The 23,007-nt window shown below is 42.2% G+C and overlaps 4 protein-coding genes across 5 annotated transcripts; 1 reads left to right on the top strand and 3 right to left on the bottom strand.

Moving 5' to 3' along the window:
• Window positions 1-5,849: 5,849 nt before the first annotated feature.
• On the bottom strand, window positions 5,850-11,310 carry LOC131265907 (probable basic-leucine zipper transcription factor Q). The gene is made up of 5 exons (XM_058268253.1): window positions 11,279-11,310; window positions 9,083-9,107; window positions 8,579-8,974; window positions 8,325-8,495; window positions 5,850-5,894 (listed from the first exon to the last, which is right to left on the bottom strand). The coding sequence occupies exons 1-5, from the start codon at window positions 11,308-11,310 to the stop codon at window positions 5,850-5,852; spliced, it is 669 nt and encodes a 222-aa protein (XP_058124236.1).
• A 695-nt stretch (window positions 11,311-12,005) lies between these two features.
• Window positions 12,006-16,864, bottom strand: LOC131260613 (protein DEK). Of its 2 annotated transcripts, none has more exons than XM_058262381.1 (9): window positions 16,810-16,864; window positions 15,817-16,000; window positions 14,954-15,748; window positions 14,710-14,816; window positions 14,482-14,634; window positions 14,123-14,405; window positions 13,795-14,030; window positions 13,565-13,717; window positions 12,006-13,496 (listed from the first exon to the last, which is right to left on the bottom strand). In XM_058262381.1, exons 1-9 carry the CDS (start codon window positions 16,849-16,851, stop codon window positions 13,482-13,484), a joined length of 1,968 nt encoding a protein of 655 aa, XP_058118364.1. In that variant the 5' UTR covers window positions 16,852-16,864; the 3' UTR covers window positions 12,006-13,481. The 2 variants fall into 2 exon arrangements, with proteins under 2 accessions (XP_058118364.1, XP_058118365.1); XM_058262382.1 differs by having other exon boundaries at window positions 14,710-14,798.
• A 330-nt stretch (window positions 16,865-17,194) lies between these two features.
• Window positions 17,195-18,659, top strand: LOC131260620 (flap endonuclease 1). The gene is made up of 2 exons (XM_058262390.1): window positions 17,195-17,391; window positions 17,471-18,659. The coding sequence occupies exons 1-2, from the start codon at window positions 17,310-17,312 to the stop codon at window positions 18,544-18,546; spliced, it is 1,158 nt and encodes a 385-aa protein (XP_058118373.1). The 5' UTR covers window positions 17,195-17,309; the 3' UTR covers window positions 18,547-18,659.
• On the bottom strand, window positions 18,574-22,218 carry LOC131260607 (integrator complex subunit 8). Its single transcript, XM_058262376.1, has 6 exons — window positions 22,038-22,218; window positions 21,537-21,969; window positions 20,479-21,467; window positions 19,474-20,359; window positions 18,886-19,348; window positions 18,574-18,808 (listed from the first exon to the last, which is right to left on the bottom strand). Exons 1-6 carry the CDS (start codon window positions 22,147-22,149, stop codon window positions 18,689-18,691), a joined length of 3,003 nt encoding a protein of 1,000 aa, XP_058118359.1. The 5' UTR covers window positions 22,150-22,218; the 3' UTR covers window positions 18,574-18,688.
• Window positions 22,219-23,007: the final 789 nt, after the last annotated feature.

Genomic DNA, 23,007 nt, shown 5'->3' with positions numbered 1-23,007 from the left:
AAGGAATCTAGCATGGACAACAAACTGGAAGAAAATGAACACTGACAAAAATAGCTGTAGAATTGTGAAGTTTATGAAAATAATCAAATACAACAACACAACTATCTCTACACTAATTTCAAATGATCGACCTCTGTTCATAGATAGCAAAAAAGTAGGACGTTTGTTAGCGCTGTAGCGGACGGACCATATGTTCGTTCGTAACCAAAACAGACAGGCGCGAACTTGAAAATTGAGAAATGAATGAAGGAACTTGCAACGCTAGCAATGTTGAAAAAGGCCAGAGAATGAGGAAAGAATCAAACTTAAACAACGAAAGAAAGTTAGAAAGTAAAACATGAACAATTCCTTAGAAGTTAGAAAGTAAACCACGCATCATGGCACAGTTCTATGTCAAGTTCAACCCGCGAAAACTATATATTATAGGTATATAAGCCGACGAAATTATTGAATAAATCATCATCTCAACCTCGACACTTGTGAGCATGACACTTGTAGCAATCCGAAAATTTAGCGGTCCCAATCCCCTCCTTACCCAAAGGACTTAGGAAATTTTGAGAGCGTCTCCTCCGGCGTAGGCATAGTCGCGGCACTGACCAAACAATCGGAAGATCCGCAAGTTCAATTCCCAACCCGGTTGCGATTTCTCCGTTGTCGGCGTAGTCACGGCATGGACCGATCGTACCGAAACAAACTTCCTATTCCAGTCCGAAGGACTCAGGAAAATTCTAGAGCGTCTCCTCCGGCGTCGGCATAGTCACATCGCGGACCGAATTCTCGGTTATCTTCAAGTCCAGGTCTTAGCATCACACGTTGTTTTCTCCGGCGTCGGCATAGTCACGGCCCGGACCGAACACGTTGATACTAAACCCGAAGGAATTGAGTAGAGAGTAAAAGGTTTTCGCGTTGAAGACTACCGACGCACACGATCCAGACCACCACAACGGACAACCAGCTCGTTACACGCGCGTAGGACGTTTTTAGGATGATATTTCGAGCAGCCCTAGGGGGATCTTTCTATTATTCATCCTAAATTGCTGTTAACAAGTAAATCACTTTCACCTATTATACACTGCACGATATAGGTTCCCCATTGCGGAGCCCTATTTGAGGAGTATCCAATCCTCGAAACTGCTGCTTTTTGCAATACACCGTTACGGACTTCATTGAAGCTGATATTAATGTAATTTATGCTTACCTCCGTGATTTTCCGAGATCCACTGTATATTCGCTCTTCGAATCAACGAAAAATTGCTCGATCAATCACTGGTGATGATAATTAATTATCTTCAAAGAATCTGCTCGTTAGAGAATACTTCTGGTTCTGGACAGCATTAACAATGCTTATGAATGAATTCATTGATAAACCGACGCTTCGTGGAGTTCACAAATACAATGAAGTATGTGCAACAGGATTGGTGATCCTTTTGTTAAGTATTTGATTTTGAAACATTTCATTTCCCAACATTCACAGTTTTTCAAGCTAGTCTTTTGAATTGACCGCTAATTTAGCTTCTTTTGATTTTATTTAACCGAGTTGGTTAATATTTAGATTAATAAAAATCTGTCAAGTTTGAGTTAGCTTTTGTTGTTTGATTATTATCATGAATAGAACCGATTGCATACCAAAAATTTCCATACAAATAATTAATATTTCATCTCATTTTCAAAAAGATGCTGAAGAGTTGTATACGTCTTGATGCATACACCTTGACATATTTGTTTGTGTTAGTAAACCGGAGTTTCAATTATAAAATTTAGATGATTTTTACAAAAACTCGCAATCAAACAAACCTTCAACAACATCTGTGGTGCTTAAACTTAATGTGTGGATTGTTTCAGAATCGATCGATTTAGTATTGGTCGAGTTTTAAGTGTACACAAAACTCCATACACAAAAAAGCTAAATTATAATGGTGTTTCTTGGCTCCAAAAAGTGTTAATTCTACTGACATACATAAGATTTGGTGGGCACCACAATATTGATACCAAACTACTTCCATCATATTACAATTCTACAAAATGAAAAAATTAGACAATAAAGTGCTCTGGAAGTCTGGATTTGAAAACAAACCTGCTTCTTTGGTAGGGAATCAAGAGTAAAGAGATAAATTTGGTAGGGAATCAATAATCTCATGCTAGCATCAATTGAATAATTTTAAAGGCAAGCAGTAGGGTGCTCAGATGCAAACAATAAATGCAAATTGCATTTACAAAAGATTTCCTGTCGACTTAGGTGTGGTATACACTGCGTCCCAAAATGATAGCCTCACCTAGTTTTTTCTGTGCAGGGCGAATACCGAGCATATACATTTTTCCAAAAAATTCACAAATATTTGTAAGTATAAAACGACTACTTTGCATAAATATTGTTGAAAAAAACGAATGAACAATCCCTTTCGGTCCAAAAAACTAAAATCAGTGGTGTCCCAAAATGATAGCCTCACTTAGGATTTTGATCGAATTATCAACAAAAATAGCATAAATGGATTAAAAAGTCATGATTTAGTTATCAGTTGGTTCTCCATTACGATTTATTGCTTGGAAAATGCTTGATGGTATGCTCTCCGATAATTTTTCTAACGTATTTACTGATAAGGAACGCCAAGCATTTCAGATAGCAAGTTTAAGGTCCTTTAGGGTCTCGTAATGTCTCCCATCTTCATAAATCTCTTGAACTAGCGTTCCACAAACATTCTCTATTGGATTAAGGTCTGGGGAATGTGGCATCCTAGGTTTCGGGTGACAGGGATAGAGCAGTCAGTATGGATCGGACTCCGAATAAAGAAGGTCGTGTGTGGCGACTGTTGCCTGTTGACTCGCGGAGTATGCGTTGTTACAACAATACAGTATAATGGTGGATATCACAGGGAAGAGGCTGGCTAAGACATTGTTTCGATACTAGATCGTGCATGGTGAGTTCTTGTTGTCTTGCTTGCGTGCACGGCAGCATTTTCTTACTCAAAAATGAGCTGTTGAGTGTTGTGATTTTCCAGATAAGGCTTTAAATGATTGTCCAGGATGTCGATAAACATATCGCTGTTCATACGTGTTGGTATAATGGCCAATTCACTTCTACTAAGACCGCTGAACGCAGCCCAAATCATGACTGATTCACCTTCAAAATTGCGACGGTAGAAAAATCGTACTTTCGTCTCAAATCTCGCCGGTAATGGATGTAACCATCCGATCCATCAATATTTAACTTTTTTCCATCAATATAATCCACCTAACATGAATTAATAATTTAAAATTTCAACAAGACTACAAAGTGACAACTTACGTTTCTCCACTAATTCTTCCATGTCATATGTTCTGTAGCAAAATCCAATCTAGCGACTTTTTGGTGAAGTTTGAGGGCAGAAACTTTCTTCATGGACTCTCTTACAATATCAGAACATGAATTCAAAGCACGCAACACAGCATTTTTGTGCACATTCAACCAGAAATCGTTTTTTGTCCTACGGCAACCTTTGGTTGCATTGAAAGCAACTTAAAAAATCCTCCGATTATCACGCGAGGAAAGATTTTGAAGACGCCCAGGAGACTTCTGAAGCCCATATTAACTGGAATCTTTTGCATAATCGTTAATGACGTTTGTGAATATATTTATTAGCACAACAATCTCATGATTTGACTTGCCATTAAAGCGATAAGCATCAATTTGACTTTTTTCTCGTTCCTATAGTTGTTTTCTGCTTCCAATGTTCAAATTAAATTACAAATTAAAGTAAGAGAACTTAAAAATTAATTTTGGCAACTGATAACGTAGCTATGAACTGGGTTGCTTTGTTAATTTGAATGATTTTTGGGTAAAAGAGTAAATGAGGCCCCGGGCTAGATTCTCCTCTTCCTGCTGGTTCACATTAAGCGCCTGAAGCTATGCAAAGCGCGACACATGCATTCGTTTCGATTTTTGAACGCTAACGGTTCGCTTAAAAGTACATAACGGTTTAAACTAATCACGCAGTGGAGGTTGAATGCGGGTTAACATACTTTTACATGTTAAGTTACTAGTAAGTAAACTATACCACACATGATGGACAGCATGAAACAATGAGTTTAGCCGAAGAAATGATTTGGAAACGGCGGCGCGCCCGCAGCGAGCGCAGCGAGCGGACTGCGCTAGGTCTACCGAAAAAGAGAGTTTGTTATATTTTTGCGAAATAAAGGGGGCCCGTGGGCCCCCCTCATACTGCACCCGCTAGGATGATTGCGTAGCCGAAATTAACGGTACACACTACGATTCAAATACTCGTAGGTTGAATTTAACGAACTAATGTATCACCAATTGCATACATTCAGTTTAAACGTCCACAAGAGGTGTAGCCACGATCGAAAACATGGCGGCCGGGGCCTCATTTACTCTTTTACCGATTTTTGAAGTGAGGCTGTCATTATGGGACACTCCATTTTTTTTAAATTTTTGACCAAAATGTTATAATTAATTTTTCTTTCTGATAAATTAGAAGTGAAACACATTTCTTTTAGATTAAGGAAAATGTTTCTATCGTTTATTTTACTTTGCGATCATTTAAAATAGCATATGAGCGAAAAAACTGGGTGAGGCTATCATTTTGGGACGCAGTGTAGTAGCTACTAGGCATTAGGTATTATACCTAGGGTTATAGGTGATGCGAGCGGAACAAGTATCAAGTGGAGAGAGCTGAGTTGGAGTCAGTCGTTGGAGAACGGGAATAAAGAACGGACGTGTTTAACCCTGGTGTATCAATGTGTTCCACGGGATATCACATTAGGGTTATACTATTCCATTGTTTTCTGATTTCAAAAATGATAAAATTTAAGAGTGTGAAACTAAAGATACTGAATGAAAACATTCTTTCGTCTGAATTTGTTTCTTTCAGGATAAAATCGGGTGAATCAGCTAGTTATTAGTAAAGTAGATTAGGCTGCACCAAATCAAATCAAACTTCAATAAATAATAGGCAAAATACAACTTATAATGGTTACTATGGTGAAGTGGTCGGTTGCGCATTAGGACCACGCTCCCACTGACTTACTTTATTTATATTGCTTTGAGCTAAATTGCTATATTTGTATTACATTACCTAGTTTCGTTGAGATCGAGTCTAATAGTTTCTTCATTTGCTCAAATTTATATTAGATATCATATGACTTATATTTATAATTTGTATTAGATACCTTAGGATTTGTACATGTTTTCCATAGCACATTCAAGTGATTTTTTTCACAGCAAATATTCTTTGTAAATCTAAACTTAGTATTTTTATAGCGCAGTTCATTTATATACCCTAGAATACACTAAATATTTTACTTTACTTTCAAACATGTATATATCAGTGACACGGCAGACGACGGTGAACACGTGCCACGAAAAAGTTTTAAGCTAAAATTGTAGTCAGTTCATTCCTGACCACTGACTGGTGCGGTAGTACTAAAATTGTATTTTTTTAAACAAATCGTAACGACTAACTCATAACTATATACATATATACATAATATTCATTTTTCAAATATTTAATATTTTTTTGTATGTGGCACCACCATCTGTGACTAGGCTTTTCTTTTTTAACACTTTGACATCCGTACAATTCACGGTGTCACAACGCTTTACGACTGGTGCGTTTGCACCAGTTCCTCCGTATCTAGTCGCCCTATTTAAGCCCTTTCTTTGTTTCTTAATTCTAATGTACGTACTTACAATAAAGCGCCCTATGAATAATGTTTACATTCCGTTTGATGTTTGTTTACAACTAATTGGATGTGGCGGGTATCTAGTGACCGTTGACAGCACACCACAATGATGTGACCAGAAGATAACCGATACGGCTTTTGGACCCCATATGGGGTCTCCGGACGGCAAGGTGTTAAAGCCAACTGGTCGCGTTCATCGAGATGTTCCGGATATTTCGCTGCTTATGGGACGAGGAATATGAAGATTTAAAAAATGCCGAAAACTAAGGCGCAAAGCATTCGATTATGCAGCACTGCCATCTGAATAACATAATATGTACAAGCTGGTTCAAAAATTCGCCAGTTAAGTATCCTATACCGTAAGGAACACGATCGTATAAATTCCAAAAGATCTGACTGTGGTACTGATGATATATGTAAACACGTGGCAAGGTTTGCTAAGTTGGACGAATTTTTGGGCAACACTTTCCCACCGTATCCTACCCATGAATGGACCTCCATTCTATAGGGCAACTGTTGGTTGCTGGATTCTTCACAGGTTTCTGAAAATAAAAATGTATGAATATGTATAAACAATTGCCAATGATTTTCAAAACCAAAATGTGTTTCACTTACCATCTTCGGATACGGGTCCAAGTTACATTGCCTAGGATATTTCCAAGGACCTATTGCATGGAAAGTGTTGCCCAAAAATTCGTCCATCTTATAAAACCCTTGCCACGTGGGTTTGTATAAATCATCAGTACCGCAGCCTGATCTTTTCGAGCTCTCCAACCGATCCTTTTCCTTACGGTATCGGGATGTCAATTGGCGAATTTTGTTGTCAACTTGTTTGAGGCTTTTTAAATTACAGTGGCGCATTATCGACAGCTTGGCGTCTTTTTTTTTCTGCATTTTTAAAATCTGCAGAGCTCTCGTCCCAAAGGCAGCTTAGTACCCGGAACATTTCAATAAACTCGGACTCGATGTTTTCGTCCTAAAATTAAAAAAAATTGTTAATTTAAAAAAGGAAAAATTAGAACTAAAAGTAAGAAACAAAAAAAAACCAAAAGATGGGTCATAAATTGTTTGAAATATACCAGAAAAGGTACAGTGGTCTAGCGCAAAACTTGCAAGGATATTGCATTTGTTTGTTAGTGTTGGATCAAGCAAACTCGAGGGCACATAGTTAGATCGTAGACCAAAAGTAACAGAATGCATATAAATTCTCGGTAATGATCGCAATCGTGATCCTAAACCATTAACGGAAGGCTTAGTCAAGGACCCGCATTGAGCAAGGGCCCGCGAATGTTCAAACAGATAGTTGCACAAGTTTAACGCGTAGGAGTTAGAGAGAGAGAAGTCGTTTACGCTGAAAAAGATTCAGGCATGCATGGATTTGGATTCTGGAGCAAGATCTTCCATCTATCAAACGCTGTTTATAAGATAGGAGCGATTTTAGTTTTATATACTTTCATGGAGTTTCTTTCCAAGACGGTCATATTAAGACACTCGTGGAGTAAGAAATCAACACCTTGTTCTCTATCAAGGTCCAAGTCTGAAAGTATAATTGTGTCTCCTTTAGCCAACTGCTTATAATTTGGATTTCTTCCGTCGTAGGCTTAGACTGGCTCGGTACTGAACCGATTGTAAGGTTTTTTTCCTTAACAGATTTCATCAATTTCTTGACCAGGTTCGGAGCTGAAGTTCGAGCCTCGAGCCTTATGAAGGGCGAGTCCGAAGGGTTAGAATTACGCCACTGTTTCCTCCGTCTTAGGCGTAGAGAACTCGTCGGAACGCTTAAGGATTCCAGAAGGTCTCGTGTTCAGAACAACAATGCTTGCGACCAGATATTTGGGTACTTCGATCGTAACCCAGCTCGTTTTAGCTAGCTATGAAGGCCACGAACCTTATTTATCGCGTAGCACGTTATAATTTGATTCAATCATATTTATAAAAACAATGACCCCTATCGGGAACGAAGTCGATAAAGAAACCTGTCTTCTGGCTGCCAAATAGCTACTTTTCTATGGAAGTTAAAATCACATGGACGACAACCGTCATCCTGCTGGAAGCAAGTATCCTGTTTTTACTGCTCAATTGATACATTTGGTAAACAGATGGAATAAATGGAAAAGAAATAATCAATAAAATCAGTGAATTTTGTGGAAGGAACTGTGATGCGCACTGGTGTTAGTTATCAAAAATAAACTTTTAACTCGCTATCGACTGGTCCATAGCAGTGGATAGTATATCGATCGATAGGGTTCATCTGCTAGCGTTCGCGATAGCAATATCTATCGATATAGCAACTGCTCAACAAATTTGTTCGCGTTTGACAGCCGTTTTATCCATTGATACTATAGTATATCGATGGATTACTTCCAACGTTCGCGATTGCTTTGTGATCCAAGTATCCTAAAATTGAAAACTTGTTGGACGATATACCATATCGATCGATAGAGCAAAACGTATCCGAAAGCTCCCAATATTCTGGTATACAAGTTACACGGCAGACGACGGTGAACACGTGGCAGGGCATAATTTAAGCATAATTGTAACTTCAGTTCATTTCCAACCACCGACTTAAGCGGTAACAAAATAAAATTATATTTTTTTATAAATTTGTTACGAGTAAACTCATAACTTACATATATGGTATACCATACCTGTTTTTGCTGAACTTTATACCCGCAAGAACTGCACAGCGGTGGTTGCTGCTGCTGCTCTTTCAGCAGTTTATCTTTCTCTACTAGTTGCTGCTGCTGTTGTTTTAGCTGTTTGTCTTTTAATTCCAGCTGCAGGTGCTGGTTTTTAATATAGTTTTTATATATATCAACCTACAACAGACAAGCAGATAATTAGTAGAACCAGAAAATACCGTAAAGAGATAAAAAAATAATAGTTGAAGTGAAAAAAATACCTCTTTCATCAAGTCCTGTACTAGTTGCTGTTGTTCCAATACCTGTTGTTGCAGTAGCTGTTGTTGCAATAGCTGTTGTTGCACTAGCTGTTGTTCTTGCTGTTTCTCCTGATGCAGTTGCTGTTTTAGCAATGGCTGCGTTGGCAGTTGCTTTTTTAGCTTCTGAAATTGCTTTTGTTTCTCCTGATGCAGTTGCTGTTTTAGCAATGGCTGCGTTGGCAGTTGCTTTTGAAGCTTCTGAAATTGCTTTTGTTTCTCCTGTTGCAGTTGCTGTTTTAGCAATGACTGCGTTGGCAGTTGCCTCTTTTGGTTCTGTTGTGTTTGTTGCTGCTGTTCCTGCTTTTGTAGTGTCTCCTCTACCAGAGGCGTATTAACGGTTCCAGGGGCCCCAAGCAGCTATAAATGAATGGCCCCAAAAACAATTGAAATTTAATTTAAACCAAACATTTGTATTGAGGAATTGATTGATATTTTGCTAGCGCATAAGAATTCATCTAAATTTACCGCCTTCCTGTGCGCTTTTCCGAATCTAATTGATGGCAGATCACGCAAGTGACATAGATCAAAAGGCGTCAGAGATAACCTTTGAACAGAAAAACTAATCGTACGATTGTATAATGAATGCAAGTCTACCAACGAGATAGCAAAACTTTTGGGTTGACTTCGTTTTAATGCTCAATCGGTAATTGATCGATTCTCCGTTTAAAAAACACTCGAAAATAGGCAGCGAAAAGGTCGGATATATAACTAACTAATTGTTCGGCAACCAGTCAACCCGAAGCATTTGTAATAAAGCTGTTTTCTTAATTACAAAATGAAATGCAAACAAAGGTGAAGGCTCCGAAATGGTGTGGAGGTGCATGAGTGCAGCAGCAGTGGGGCAGTTGCACTTCATTACATCCAAATTTTGAAAGACAACGGTAAAAAAGGCTTTAAGAAGTTCGTACTTGAAGGAAGATTCACAACTCGATTTGCGGACATGATCCTATTCGTAAACGGACAAGGATGAGTTGAAACACGCAATGCAAGAAGAATGGAACAGAATACAACCCACCGGCACGGCAAATTAGGTCAATTCCATGCCACGTAGGCTAAAAAGTGTCATTGAATCAAACGAAAATCTTAACATGTTAAAAACAAATTTTCCTCTACAGGAATACTATGTGGACTCACTGTACTTTCATTCACAAACGAACGAACGAAATTTCATAAACTCATCACGCTTGCCATCATCACGGGCCAAAGGACCTCGGGTCCCGGGATTGCTCCTCGGGAGCTGCCACAACAACCAGCTGCGATGCTAGTTTGCTTACCGTATGATCCCCCTCTGCCTCCGACTGGATCGTGAAATTTTTAATATTTTCTCGGAACATTATCTGGAAACAATAATAAACACAATAAGTAAACTGTCACTCCTCCATTTACGGTGCTACGCAAAAGGACACCAACCGGGATTGATTCAATTAACGGGATTTAAACTTTAAAAGGCACGGTGACGCAATCGTTTCTCAACAAATTGTTGTTCTATCATAGAACAGCAACAAATGTATACCGGAAACTTTTACATCGAACGTAATCAGGCAAGTATTTGCTTGAAAAAAGTTGGCGGTCGAAAGTTTCACTTTTGGTGAGTGTGTGCGTGTGGAAGCTGCAAATTTAACGTTTTTTTGAAATATTTCGAAGCCTACTTGTAACAAAATGTTTCCGCTGTTTGCACTGCCTAAAATTGCCAAATCTCGCATAACTTGTTAGTTTCTGAGCCGATTTCCACAATTGACCCCTCAAATGAAAGGTCTTGTGAAGACAAACATCTTGATACAACAAAGATTCCACCTCGAAACGAAGTTTATGAAATAAACTTTTGAATGGGACGAAGGTACAGATACCTTGGTTCGTATTTTCTGCTGAAATAACAAATTTGATAATAACTTCATGATTGCTTAACCGATTTGCACATGTGACCCCTCAAATGAAAGGTCTTTTCAAAACACACAACTTTGTACAACAATGGATCCATCCATACTTTCTAGTTTTTGAGAAAACTAATTGTGTGGAAAAGAGACAGCACTCTACTGGGAACAAGGTTGATAAACCTCGATTACTAAAAAGCCAAATCTGCCTATTTGTTAACAACTATTGATTCTTTCAACCGATTTTCACGATTGACCCCTTAAATGAAAGGTCTTTTCAAGACGCGCATTTGTGTTGAAGGTAGATGTTTCCGTACTTTCTTGTTTTTGATAAAAACCACAGGTGGGAATGTGTTCGCCCGAGGGGGCGAAAAGGTAAATCAGGTCGATTGGCAATTTAGGTTAAAAAAGCCAATTCTCGCATAACTTTTTAGTTTCTTGACCGATTTCCACAAATGACCCCTCAAATGAAAGGTCTTTGCAAGACGAGTAATTTTGTCTCAAGGAACATATTACATTTTATCCATCTTTTCTAGTTATTCTATCAGCTCACGTCGAGAGAAAAGATGAAATTTCCTCTCGCGGCAAGGTCGTGAGCATATTTCGCCCGGATCTCTAAAAATGTTGGGAGAGAATTCGCCTTTTCCCGCCAAAAAAGAGCGGCGAAAAAAGTGAGCTAGTGGGGGGCTTATAAACTTGGACCTGTGAATAAAACAGCTCATTCGAGCCAATCGAATATCTCAAATACGTTAGATATATTTTAATGGACGCAAAGCACCAGTTTACTTACCTGTCTAGCTTGAAATACATGATATCAGCCATGTCTGAGGCGCTATTTGTGAAAAATGTTATCAGAGCATCATACATGTTCGTTCCGCGATAAAGTGCCCGCCAGGAAAGTGCGGAAAAATATCACAAAAGACTTGCTTCACTGTTTCAGTGACCCACGATGGATTCAATTTGAATGATAACGCTGTCATAATTGTTTTTAAAACATAATAAATGCTACTCTTCTTGGAATGAACTCGGCTAAATCAGTTAGGCTGCATATTCCCAAAAAGGACTAAATTGTTCGTGTTGTTTGAATACAATTAGAAGAATAATGTCAACTATACTGATATTCTTATGTAAATCATTCATTGAATTAAACACATCATAAGACAAATCGGTATTAGATGAGCATGTATGATATGACGGATTGGGATTCAGATTTGAAGATCCGGATCTCAGAATGGATTTGAATCGAAAGATTCGAATCCCTGTAGGGATTCAGTTTTCCCATCACTATGGTGGACCACCCCTATTAGCTGTCACATTTGCCCAAGGATCTTTTGACAGATGAATCGGTCCATATCCGTTTATACTATAGCGTTGTATTATCGGTTTGGGCACCGTGGTGTAATTATCCTTGTTTCCTACTTTACATCGGATTGCTACAAATTTTAAGCAAGCAGTTTGAGGCAGAATTTATTCCGAGAACATGAAGAATATTTATTGGAACTGTGTCATTTAATTTTTTACTAATAAGAGTTATTGGTGCATTAGAACACACAATAATTTTCAAAATTATGTTACACCGGTTGAATAGACGACTAAAAATCGCCATTTCATTGTGTTGTACATATCTGAGAGTTATTCAATTTAAATAACTGCAATTGCCGACCGTCGTTTCAACCACACTTTACCATCTACCCTCTGAAACCATTTCGTGTTCATTGTATTTGTAGTATGCATATTACAAATGTGATGGTTAATGAAAAATAGAAAACGATACTGGGGACGTATGTTTTAAAAAGCACACTCACTCCATTCCTACGATACTTTCACGTTGTACTCAACGTCGTTACATTTATTACATTTATCAATTCATCCCACTGACCACTTTTGCACTGCAGTGATGTTACATGCCGGAGAGAGAAGCCGGGTTGAAGGAAAATACGATCCTTAGTTCTAAAACGCGCGTGTTCTAGATTGAATTTTTGTTAGAATTTTGTCATTATCTAAAAACCCTTTGTCCCTGTCTGCTATTCTTTAATATTTTCATTTTATTTCCACCACTGAGTCTCACGCCTACAATCGGCGGAGACGAAACGTGGTGTAATTTGTGTCGTCAAACCTTCCTTTTAGTTTATGTTTTTTGCTTTGTCTAAGAATCGTGCAATTATTATTAAAGCCTTAATAAACTCTTCTATTTGCTGTGCATTTTCTTTCCCGATACGCTTCTCTCATTTTGCCTTCCTTCGAGCCTATCGTTAGGCGGCTACCGGCGTCCGAGAGTGCAATAAATCTTCTGTGCTCCTTCACTCAATGGCTACCTAACAACTTTGTTTCTCGTGTTTTACCCTCACGTTTTAAATTCATCTTGTGTGTTTACCTTTCTGTGAGTAATAATGTATCGGTGTGCAAAATACGAAGAGGGGACCGTGTGTACTAGTGGATTTTCTTTTGATTTGACAAAAAATCGCTTTTCCTTTCGCTGCTTGAACAAACCGATCACCATTACCCTCTATACTACCTGCGAAAACATTCGCCGACCAACCAGAACGCCGTCCTACTGTGTGTCCTAAACTGGCGAGCATGTGCTCGGAAAATTTCGTTCTCTATACAGTATTTGTGTTGATTTCTGCTCTTGTTGCTTCTGCTGGTGTAACAACATGATTCTGCTTTCGCCTTTTTAAACAAATAGTGTTCATTTGCAGTTTCAGTTGTCTCATCCAATACAACCTTTTACATGCTGCTACGTGGATTTACCGATGCAAAAAGGCTCACGTATCACATTGGCCGCTGTTTTGCTCCTGTTGTGTATTGTTCCTCTACTTCTACTTTGATTGTGGCAAACTAAGTGCTTCACGCATAACGCATTTTCAATCGGTTACTATCCGTGCACATTGTAGTGCCCGCATCTTCTTCTGGTCGGTTGTGTTTTGTAACAATATTTAAAAGAAACTGATATTTAAATGACATACTCGAATCTGATAAAACATCCGTAGGCTTTACGTAGTTATTAGCTGTGAATGGAAAAGAAAAAAATCTTTAGATTATCCAGACAAAAAATATTGTTGGTGGTAAAACTCACAGATTTGACTGTTGCCTTAATGAAATTCTTTTTGTGTGATAAATCATGCTCTGGATACTTGGCGTATACCTTCTTGTAAACCGTCTTCATTGTGATATCTTCCAGATTGGCTTCCTCCAGGATTTCTTTGAGGTACTCTTTGATATCCTCCTCCTGCATTAGAAGATAACAAATGTTATAGACGATTAGAAACACAGCTTTACACATGTGTTTGCTCATGTTTGACTTACGCTCGGGGGTGCAGCCGCCTTTTCTGGTTCCTTTTCCTGTTTGGCCTTTTTGACTAACGGTTTCTCGTCCTCCGATTCATTGTCTTCCGGCTCGGGCTCATCGTCCTCTTCCTCGTTGTCTTCCTCCTCCTCTTCGTCTTCCTCATCCTCTTCACCCGACGAGCTGGCTGCGGCACGTCCACGCTTTCTCTTATTTGCACTGTTCACGGCAGCTGCCCGTTTTGGTCGTCCTCGCCCTAGGGTTGACGGAGTGAGGAATCGAAAGATTAAATCATCTCAAATCAGCAAACACGTATCGGATTTGTCGCCAAGCAACAGGCGTTCGTACCTTTAGCTGGTGTTGCATTTTTCCCTTTACTGTTGGCCACCGCTGCTCGGCTACTTGCTCCTCTTCCAGCGACCACAGCCGATTTACGCTTCGGCTTCTCACTATCCTCACTATCGACTTCTTCTTCCTCTTCCTCAGACTCTTCTTCTTCACTTTCGGTCTCTGCTTTTCGCTTGCGTCCTCGGCCACGTAGGGAAGGACGGCCAGCGGCGGCAGTAGAAGCGGTACTGGGTCGTCCACGACCCCCGCGAGCCGGTGTGACCTTCTTTTTCCGCCGGTCATCCTAAAAAAGCGGGCACAAACGATGTGAATAATGAAGCGGATATTCTTCTTTCCTCAGTAAGATAAGCGTCCCATACCTCACTGAAATCATCTTCACTGACGCTTTCTTCAGATTCATCGTCGCTATAGCGTTTGCGAGTGTTCCGTGCTGAAGTGCGACTACCGCGAACCGGTGCTCGGGATGATTTTCGCTTGCCCGCATCTGAATCGGATCCGGCAGATGGATTGTACTAGAACACGATAAACGAAAAAGAAATGCCTACTCAATATTGGATGTTAAAAACTTCATGGGTTTGGAAACTTACATCGGAACCACTGTCTGATCCACGGCGTGCCCGTCGTCCGCGGCCCACCTTCACCGTCTGCTCTTCTTCCTCCTCCGAGGTGGAATAATCTACGTATAAGGAATTATCTGGAGTGATTATCAAGCAAGAGAACAAAAATAAAGAGAAAGAAAAACTAAAACCGATAGCATCACTATTCTACATAGAAGTAAATGAAAGGAAACGTAGGAGCCACATGTTTGTAACATAGTAGTCATACACACACCTTGGTAACCACGACCGGCAGTAGAACGCTTCGGGCGTCCACTGGAGGACTTTGAAGACGCCGTATCACCCCGGCCACCGCGTGCTGGAGTAGCAGACGCTACTCCGCGCTTGGCGGGGGTTTTCTTCTTTGGTGTCTCCTCTTCCTCTTCACTCATTTCCTCGTCGTCGTCCTCATTTTCCCCATCTTCGTCCTCTCCCTCCTCTTCGCCCATCTCTTCATCGTCCTCCTCCGGGAGCTCTTCATCGCCATCCGGTTTCACCAGAAACGCACAAATCCGTTTGGCAAGCTCTTCCTTGCTACCCTTCTTGTCCAGTGCCAGAATTTCGGCAGTCAGTGCGAGCTTCTTGACATCCATTTTCTCCGTTGCAGCCAACCGCTTTCGGTACTCGCTCGAATCGACTGCGAAATCGAACCCATCGAACTTGCGGAGGTTTTTCTTCAGCAGCATCGGCTTGCCCGGAGCATCGTAAATGATCGTGTGCAGCGTCTGCAGCGCGTCGGCCTTCGCCTTACCAATGTTTGCCTCGATCAGTGCAATCGAGCCCAAACTTTTGCCGTGGCTTTTATCCTCCCCATCGTCATCTCCTTCTTCCTTCTCTTTTCCATCACCATCGTCTTCATCGTCGTCGTTACCGACCGTTTTCTTGGCACCGTTGCGTCCTTTCCCCTTTGCCTCAGCCACCTTTGGTTTTTCCACTTCGCTGCCATTTTCACCAGATTCAGCCACTGTGTCAACGGGCTTCTTTTTGTCGTCGGTCTCCAGATCGGTTGCACTTTTTACCTTTTCCACGCCTGCAAACAAGAAAATTTTAGAAAAACAGCATGGTTACGAAGTCGAAACGGTTTTGTTTTGAATTTACCATCGTTGTCCGCGGTCTTCTTGGACTCATTGTTCGTATCTTCCGACTCCGTAGTCGATGATTTCTTATCTGCGCCGGTAGCCGTGCTATCGGTTTTGTTGCCAACATCGACAGGTGCAGCGGCACCGCCACCCGTTGTTGCTGCCGGCATTTCGATGCTCTTCCCGTCCTCACGTTCTTCAGCCTAATCCCGGAAGATTACAAGCGCCGCCACCGCGTATGTACGTGTGCATGTGTGCAATATGGAACAAATTGTAAATATGAAATTAATAATACGCACCACAGCAACGCTTAGATTATAAACAGAATTTCGATCGGGGAAAAAGTACGAAGAAAATCTTGAAAATAATTAAACACATTTTTCAAATTCCAGCGAACAGGTAGACGCGCTCCTAAGAAATGGAGCAATAATTTGTCGGGCGATTACTTAATCACGGTCAATGTGTGCTTTTCACTGGAATCGACGGCTGCTGCTCTCGGGAAAGCGTGTGACATACATTTGTGCACGGCCACGACAAGCGGAAGAGAGGCAGCGCATCTGCAAGCAGGCGTTGAAAGTGACACGGAGACACTATCCGCTGCACAGGATTATTTTCCCTCCATTAATTCCGTTGATCCAAAGGGTCGCAGAGGAAACAAAAAATAGCACCACAAATATTGGCCGTGAGCTGCCGAAAACGGCGGACGCGAGGTAGGAAAAAAAATCTCGTCAACGAGAAAACAAACACAACGCCATTAGGAGAAATCGACGTGAACAGCATCTAACGGTAGCCGAAGCAGGTCCATTCGGAACATGCGAGAGCGAGATAGAACATGATTGATGCGTTGGGAGCGGAAAAGTTGGTACACCGTCGGAAAACCTAGATTTTACAATTCACTTTAATCCGCTTGTTTCGGCCGGGATACGCAAATAAATAGCTACACTCGCTGGCCCACGCTTCCCACCAACTAATGCGACACAATTTCGGCGTGGGTTCGCCGGAAAACACGTACCATTTTCGATAGTTTCTTCTCTTCATCGGCGTTTGCCGACATGTTTTAGCAAAATATCAAAACTTGAAGAATTCAAAACTGTATTGCCTGATGAGTGATAAACATCCACCTCGGCAGTTTGTTGTCCAAAACCTGCAGACTTTGGAACATTACCAACAGGCGTGTTCAATGATGCTTATGTTACTATGTTGAGTAAAATGTAAATAGGAGCATCTAAAAATTTCTAAAATTATTGGTAATTTTTTTCGAAGCGAAAATAAAGTAAAAGAGAAGGTAAAACAGTTCATTTTTATCTGCTGCATGGTACGCGTTTTGCACTGGAATTGTCAAATGTTGGAACACGATGAGCTGTCAAAAAAGGCGCACAAATTGTTTACCGCTTTGTGACGCATACAAACCGCCGCATTTCGGCGGCTTTCTTCGCCGTGGATTTATATTTGTTTCAGTCACTATTTACGTTTTTTTGTGTCGCAAAAAATTTGGTAATTAATCGAACCATCATGGGAATTAAAGGACTCTCGCAACTAATCGCCGATGTAGCACCGTTCGCGGTGAAGGAAGGGGAAATGAAGCAATATTTCGGTATGTTGAAGCGTTTTTATTGTCCACTATCGAAACTCTTCCGGATGCCTTATTTACGTGGTGCACTAATTCGTTGCAGGACGAAAAGTGGCCATCGATGCGTCGATGAGCTTGTACCAATTTCTAATCGCTGTTCGAGCTGAAGGCGCCCAGCTCACGTCGGTCGATGGCGAAACGACGTCTCACCTGATGGGAACATTCTATCGCACCATCCGGCTACTCGAGAACGGCCTTAAGCCGGTGTATGTGTTCGATGGTAAACCGCCGGATCTTAAGTCGGGTGAGCTGAACAAACGTGCGGAGCGCCGCGAAGAGGCCCAGAAGGCGCTGGACAAAGCAACCGAGGCTGGCGCCGTAGAGGACATGGAAAAGTTCAACCGCCGATTGGTGAAGGTGACGAAGACGCACGTCAGTGAGGCCAAAGAACTGCTGCGCCTGATGGGTGTTCCTTACGTGGAGGCACCTTGCGAGGCTGAGGCACAGTGTGCCGCCCTGGTGCGCGCTGGGAAGGTGTATGCGACGGCCACCGAAGATATGGATGCGCTTACGTTCGGTTCGACCGTTCTGCTGCGGCGTCTCACGTTCAGCGAGGCACGGAAAATGCCAGTCCAAGAGTTTACCTACGAAAAAGTGCTGAAGGGTTTCGAGCTAACACAGGATGAGTTTATCGATCTGTGTATTTTGCTTGGATGCGATTACTGCGACACGATACGGGGCATCGGCCCGAAGAAGGCGATCGAGTTGATCAACAAGCACCGCACGATCGAAAAAATTCTAGAGAACATCGACACGAAGAAGTACATTGTACCGGAGGATTGGAACTATCAGCAAGCGCGCCGGCTATTCAAGGAACCGGAGGTACAGGATGGGGAATCGGTTGAGCTGAAGTGGTCCGAACCGGACGAGGAGGGGCTGGTGAAATTCTTGTGCGGCGACCGGCAGTTTAACGAGGATCGAATTCGGGCCGGCGCGAAAAAAATCATGAAAACCAAAAATACTGCCACCCAGGGGCGGTTGGACTCGTTCTTTAAGGTGCTGCCGTCCACCGGAACCCCGAAGCGGAAACCGGATGATAAGAAACCGATCGGTGGTTCTTCGGCGAAGAAAGCCAAAACCAGCGGTGGTAGTGCATCGAGGGGTCGCCGGCCAAAATAAATGGTGTTCGAATGTTCTTGAAATAATTCTTGATTATTATGTGTAGTTTACGAACCGATATTCTTATTTTCAATCGATAACCTATCAATAAAACCTTAACGTTATTAAATCAATCAGTTGCATACACTTATTTCTGATCTATTTAACACATGTATTGTTTAGCCAATGATCGAAGGAACCGATTTTTCCGCACGGCAGCCGCTTCACGTTTGATTTCCTCGTTGTTGTTGGCATTCAGTTCCAGCTGTCCCAGGAATGAGATCTAAAAACGAAATATCGAGAATCAAAGTTTTATATAGTGTATAATAAACTCTAAAGTGTTTTGGATGCATTTCTTACCGTCTGCAGACGGCGTTTGTGCTCGCCTCTCTTGTAGTGCCAGTTGACGATAAACTCGAGCAGCGTCGGGTCCCAAATGCAGCTGTAATACGTATCCATGGCGTCCGCAAAGTTTGCCGACCTCTCGCTTATGCTCTTAAACGCTAGCCCGTAGTCGGTTTCATCAAAGAACTGACACAGGACGGCCGCTTGCACGAAACAACCGAGCGCTGAACTGCATCTCACCATGCGACGGATGAGGAAGTCATCAAACAGTGGACGCTGGAGGTGCACTGTACAGTACTCGGTGCCGGATATTAGCGCCGTCACGTAGAACCGCATGGCCGCCTCGTGGTTGTTCGCCACGAACTCCAAGTCACCCTTAAGCTTCAGCCAGGGAATATTGTTCGGGTAGTATTTGAGAGCTTGATTGAGCAGGAGGTTGAGGGCTTCCGAGACCAGCTTTATGCTGTAGATTGATGTGCTAAAGTAGAACATGATCAAATGCACGAAAGATGTTAATTACCCAATAATTCGGAAACTAAAGTATGACTTTAAATTACTACTTCCATAGATTTAAACGCAATACGAATCCTCTGTTACACTTACTTGTTAACATTTGTTGGCCATAGGAACATGTACTCGGCGTTCATGTCTAGGTTCGTCTCATCTTTTAGAATGTTGTGAAGCTTGGCCAACAGCGACAGCATGATCGATATGACCAGTGGGTCGCGCAGCTTAGCAATCAGCAGCACCAGCGGACTGTCTGGCGCAAGTTGTCGTTGACGGGACCCTGGTTGGCTAATAAACATCGGCAGTACCAGCTCCCATGCTTCTCGGTTCGTTTTCTTTGTGCCCTTGAACTTCTCGATGTCAAGGAACGCTTGTGTAAGCGCCGAACACAGTTCGACGCCCGGGAAGCGCTTGTCCGGCTGGATAAGCAGTGAGTTCCACTCGTTGAAATTCAGCAGCAAAGCTGCACAGTGCTCCAAAACCTTGGCGTGGGGCACCAGATCTCCGGCGCCACTATTCGATACCACGGACGCATTTAGACACTGCTTGCAGTTGCGTATGAGCTGCGGTAGGTCCGCCGGTTTCTTGGGCCACTCGTCTAGGACTTGTTGCACTTGCACGAGCAGTCCTTCCCAGGATACCATTTTACCCAGCTTCGCCACCAGCGGGTTGCCCACCAGCTCGGGACGTTGTGTTTCGTTTTTTAGCACCGTCAGCAGCGTGATGGCGGTCGGGTAATCCTTGCGGGCAGTCAGCTCGCGCGCTTTACCGATCAGAATGTAAGCAAAATCTTGGAGGAAGCCCCGCGGTAGAGGGATAAGTATTTGCTCCAGAGCATAGGGGATCGACCAGCTAGGGTTGATGGTGAACAGCGGTTTGGATGGATTTGTGCCAGCTATTTTCACCAACAGCTTCCGAATGGCATTCGCCGAGGTGCAGGAGATGAGTTGACGCTCCAACTGTCCTAGTTCTAAACGGGGATCTAAAAAGGGCAAACCAACGGTTTAGCATGTTTCGTACCACCTACCATCTAGTCGGTAGGTTTGTTTCAAGGTTGCTTTGATTCGTAAGACTTTCTCTGGCAAATCTTCTTAAACTTACTTTTTGATTCCGGTATGATCCAATCACTTTGCACCGCAATACCCGAAAGCTGGATGTCCGATGAAGGCCGTTGCAAGCGAAAATCTTTCAACTCCTGCACGGAAACCACCTTCGAGTACGTCTGCACAAATCCCTCGATGGCGGCACCCTGCTCCTCACCATACAGGGAAATGATTTTGAAAAAGTATCGCTTCAAATGTTCCTGCTCAGCAAGTGAAAACTGTTCATACTGTTCGTCTGCGTACTGGAACAACGATTCGATTAGCTTCGGAAGCTGATTTTTGTACTTTTGAAGCGCTACATTGCAGCTGAGAATATTTTCCCCGTCCATCACGTAACGGATAATGTTCAGCGCTGCCACGGCGAGCTCGAGTTCCATCTGCTCAATTGGGTTGCCGTCGGTGCTCCCGATCGCGTTGTATCCTTCAATGTTGAGCTCGAGCAGTTTGCGTTGCGTCATTGGAATCTCCTTACGTATGTTATCCTCCTTCAGGATCATCACGATATCCGAGTAGTGGTTGAGAATCGATTCATGCAGCCGTTGGAGCAGTCCGTCCGGTTCTCCCGTGACGCCACAGGCCAACAGATAGCCCTTAAGGCCTTCTGTGTCGACCGTGCAGTAGGCCGGTGGAAGCCCCGTGCGACCAATCTCCTCGCGCTGCCACTGAGCATAGTTTTCCTTACACAGTAGCACGTTTTGTCGCGCCAGCTCGTACCTTTGCACGTACAGGTAGTACTGGCAAAGGTCATAGTGGATTTGGGCACGCAGTTCGCACGGTTTGATGGCGATGGCTGAGTCGAACCGCTGCTGTGTGTTTTCCGTGTTAGAATCTAGCGGTACGAACGAATCGTACGTTAGGACACGGAAAGCATGCGGATCTTGGGCGAGTTGATTGAGAAAATCAATGCTCAGCTGAGTAAACGGTTCCAGGGCGGAAATTGAAGACTCATCGCGCAAGGTAAACGCCGCCGGATCTGGCATGGTTGGACTGTAAAGGTAAACAATTTTGTTTTTTTTTTTAAACATTACACTAATGTTCACACAAACCATTGCGTACCCATGTGTGTTGAAAGGTTTCGTATTTTTGATCACCGCCGCTCGAATGACCTGAGCCCGGAGAACCCATCGATGGTAGAGCGTCAGTGCGAAGGTAAGCGAATGCTTCGAACCATCTGGACCGACGGCCGGCGATTCGTGTACGAGCGAAAGTGGTAATGTTACCATCTTTCCAGCAGTAATGCTACATAGATCGCCTAGCAACTGGACCTGTCGGGCTACCGTCAGGGAACGCTCCAGCTTATCCAGATCCCAGCGTATGAAGGCCGCTACCTTGAGTGCAAGAATCTTCAGTGCAAGCTGCTTTTTACTATATTTTAGTCCTTCGGCTTTGTTTGGGCCACCATCCGGGTCCGGCGTGGAGACATCGGTTTGGTTTTGACTTTCTGGTGCTATTGTAAGGAACTGCGTGATAAGGTCGGTGGCCGAAGGATCTAGTGGGTGAAAAGCAAACCATATTGCACTGATATGAGAAGTATCAAATTCATACACTCTGGCTTACCAGGATTGACTTTAGTCAGATGCTTTGTCAACAGAGACGGTTTCAAGAGAAATTCAAACCACAAAATCGTCTCTTCGGATAGCGGAACCGTTCGGGGTTTCAAAAGATCCATTTTGTCATCAGTATCACCACTAAATAGTAAAAGTTTTGGGAAATACGAGCAAAGGGTACGATAAACGAAGCGAAGATACGAAGTTTTCAGCACTTGTAAACAAAACTTTGAAAGCTCAAACACCGGCCAGAACAGAACATGTTTATACTCTAGAGTTTCCGGAAGGATGCTCGGTTTTGAAACTAGTTTCATATGACACAACGACCTGTTGTCATCTGATGAATTTAAATGATTCGTTCGTTCGATCATTTGCAAACAAACGTTGTGTGTACGGACGAAAAGGACGTTTAATTTAACTAAAATGACTTCGCTTAAAACACTCCGTGCAGATGTAGCTCATTGGATATAATGTTTCGATGCACGAAAACAATACTTGGGTGGAAGGATTTTTTTTAAAGCCATGCAAGGCATTGAAGCTAAACTCACCCTTAACAAAACGATTGTTCCATAAAATAAAATACAGTCTGTTCCCGAGTTACGCGGTTTTTGCGTTCCACAGAAATCCGCGTATCTCGAATTTCCGCGTATCTCGAATATTGCTTGACACATAGTTTATATTAGGAGTTAAGAGATCGAGCTATTGTGTACATGTATCATCGAATATTCAAAATTTTTCTTTGTCCATTAATATGAATGCAATGCAAGCGTATTCAAACTACATAAATTGCAACAAACGAAATTAAAAGCGTAAGTTATGCAAATGTGTAATTTACACATTTTTTCGTGTGGTTGTACATCTCGGGAATTTAAATCGATGTAATAAACCAAATCTACTGTCAAATTTTGAAAACCGCGTATCTCCGAATCCGCGTAAGTCGAGAACCGCGTAACTCGAGAACAGACTGTAGCACGAAAAAA

This window comes from Anopheles coustani, chromosome 3 (genome assembly GCF_943734705.1).
Source record: "Anopheles coustani chromosome 3, idAnoCousDA_361_x.2, whole genome shotgun sequence".
NCBI classification, from domain to species: domain Eukaryota; kingdom Metazoa; phylum Arthropoda; class Insecta; order Diptera; family Culicidae; genus Anopheles; species Anopheles coustani.
This window is presented reverse-complemented; position numbering and strand designations above follow the sequence as displayed.

What these genes read in the sequence shown, in the direction of transcription:
- LOC131265907 (XM_058268253.1), bottom strand. Translation starts at nt 11,310, where the DNA reads ATGGCTGATATCATGTATTTCAAGCTAGACAG. An exon ending in GAAAAGCGCACAGGAAGGCG is followed by an intron (nt 8,975 to 9,082) that starts GTAAATTTAGAT and finishes ATTCATTTATAG; the next exon opens with CTGCTTGGGGCCCCTGGAAC. An exon ending in ATAAAGTTCAGCAAAAACAG is followed by an intron (nt 5,895 to 8,324) that starts GTATGGTATACC and finishes TCCCATAAGCAG; the next exon opens with CGAAATATCCGGAACATCTC.
- LOC131260613 (XM_058262381.1), bottom strand. Translation starts at nt 16,851, where the DNA reads ATGTCGGCAAACGCCGATGAAGAGAAGAAACTATCGAAAATG. An exon ending in AGAAGAAACTATCGAAAATG is followed by an intron (nt 16,001 to 16,809) that starts GTACGTGTTTTC and finishes TTCCGGGATTAG; the next exon opens with GCTGAAGAACGTGAGGACGG. An exon ending in GTGAAGATGATTTCAGTGAG is followed by an intron (nt 14,406 to 14,481) that starts GTATGGGACGCT and finishes CCGCTTTTTTAG; the next exon opens with GATGACCGGCGGAAAAAGAA.
- LOC131260620 (XM_058262390.1), top strand. Translation starts at nt 17,310, where the DNA reads ATGGGAATTAAAGGACTCTCGCAACTAATCGCCGATGTAGCACCGTTC. An exon ending in GGAAATGAAGCAATATTTCG is followed by an intron (nt 17,392 to 17,470) that starts GTATGTTGAAGC and finishes AATTCGTTGCAG; the next exon opens with GACGAAAAGTGGCCATCGAT.
- LOC131260607 (XM_058262376.1), bottom strand. Translation starts at nt 22,149, where the DNA reads ATGGATCTTTTGAAACCCCGAACGGTTCCGCTATCCGAAGAGACGATT. An exon ending in TCTGACTAAAGTCAATCCTG is followed by an intron (nt 21,970 to 22,037) that starts GTAAGCCAGAGT and finishes TTCACCCACTAG; the next exon opens with ATCCTTCGGCCACCGACCTT. An exon ending in AAACCTTTCAACACACATGG is followed by an intron (nt 21,468 to 21,536) that starts GTACGCAATGGT and finishes TTACCTTTACAG; the next exon opens with TCCAACCATGCCAGATCCGG.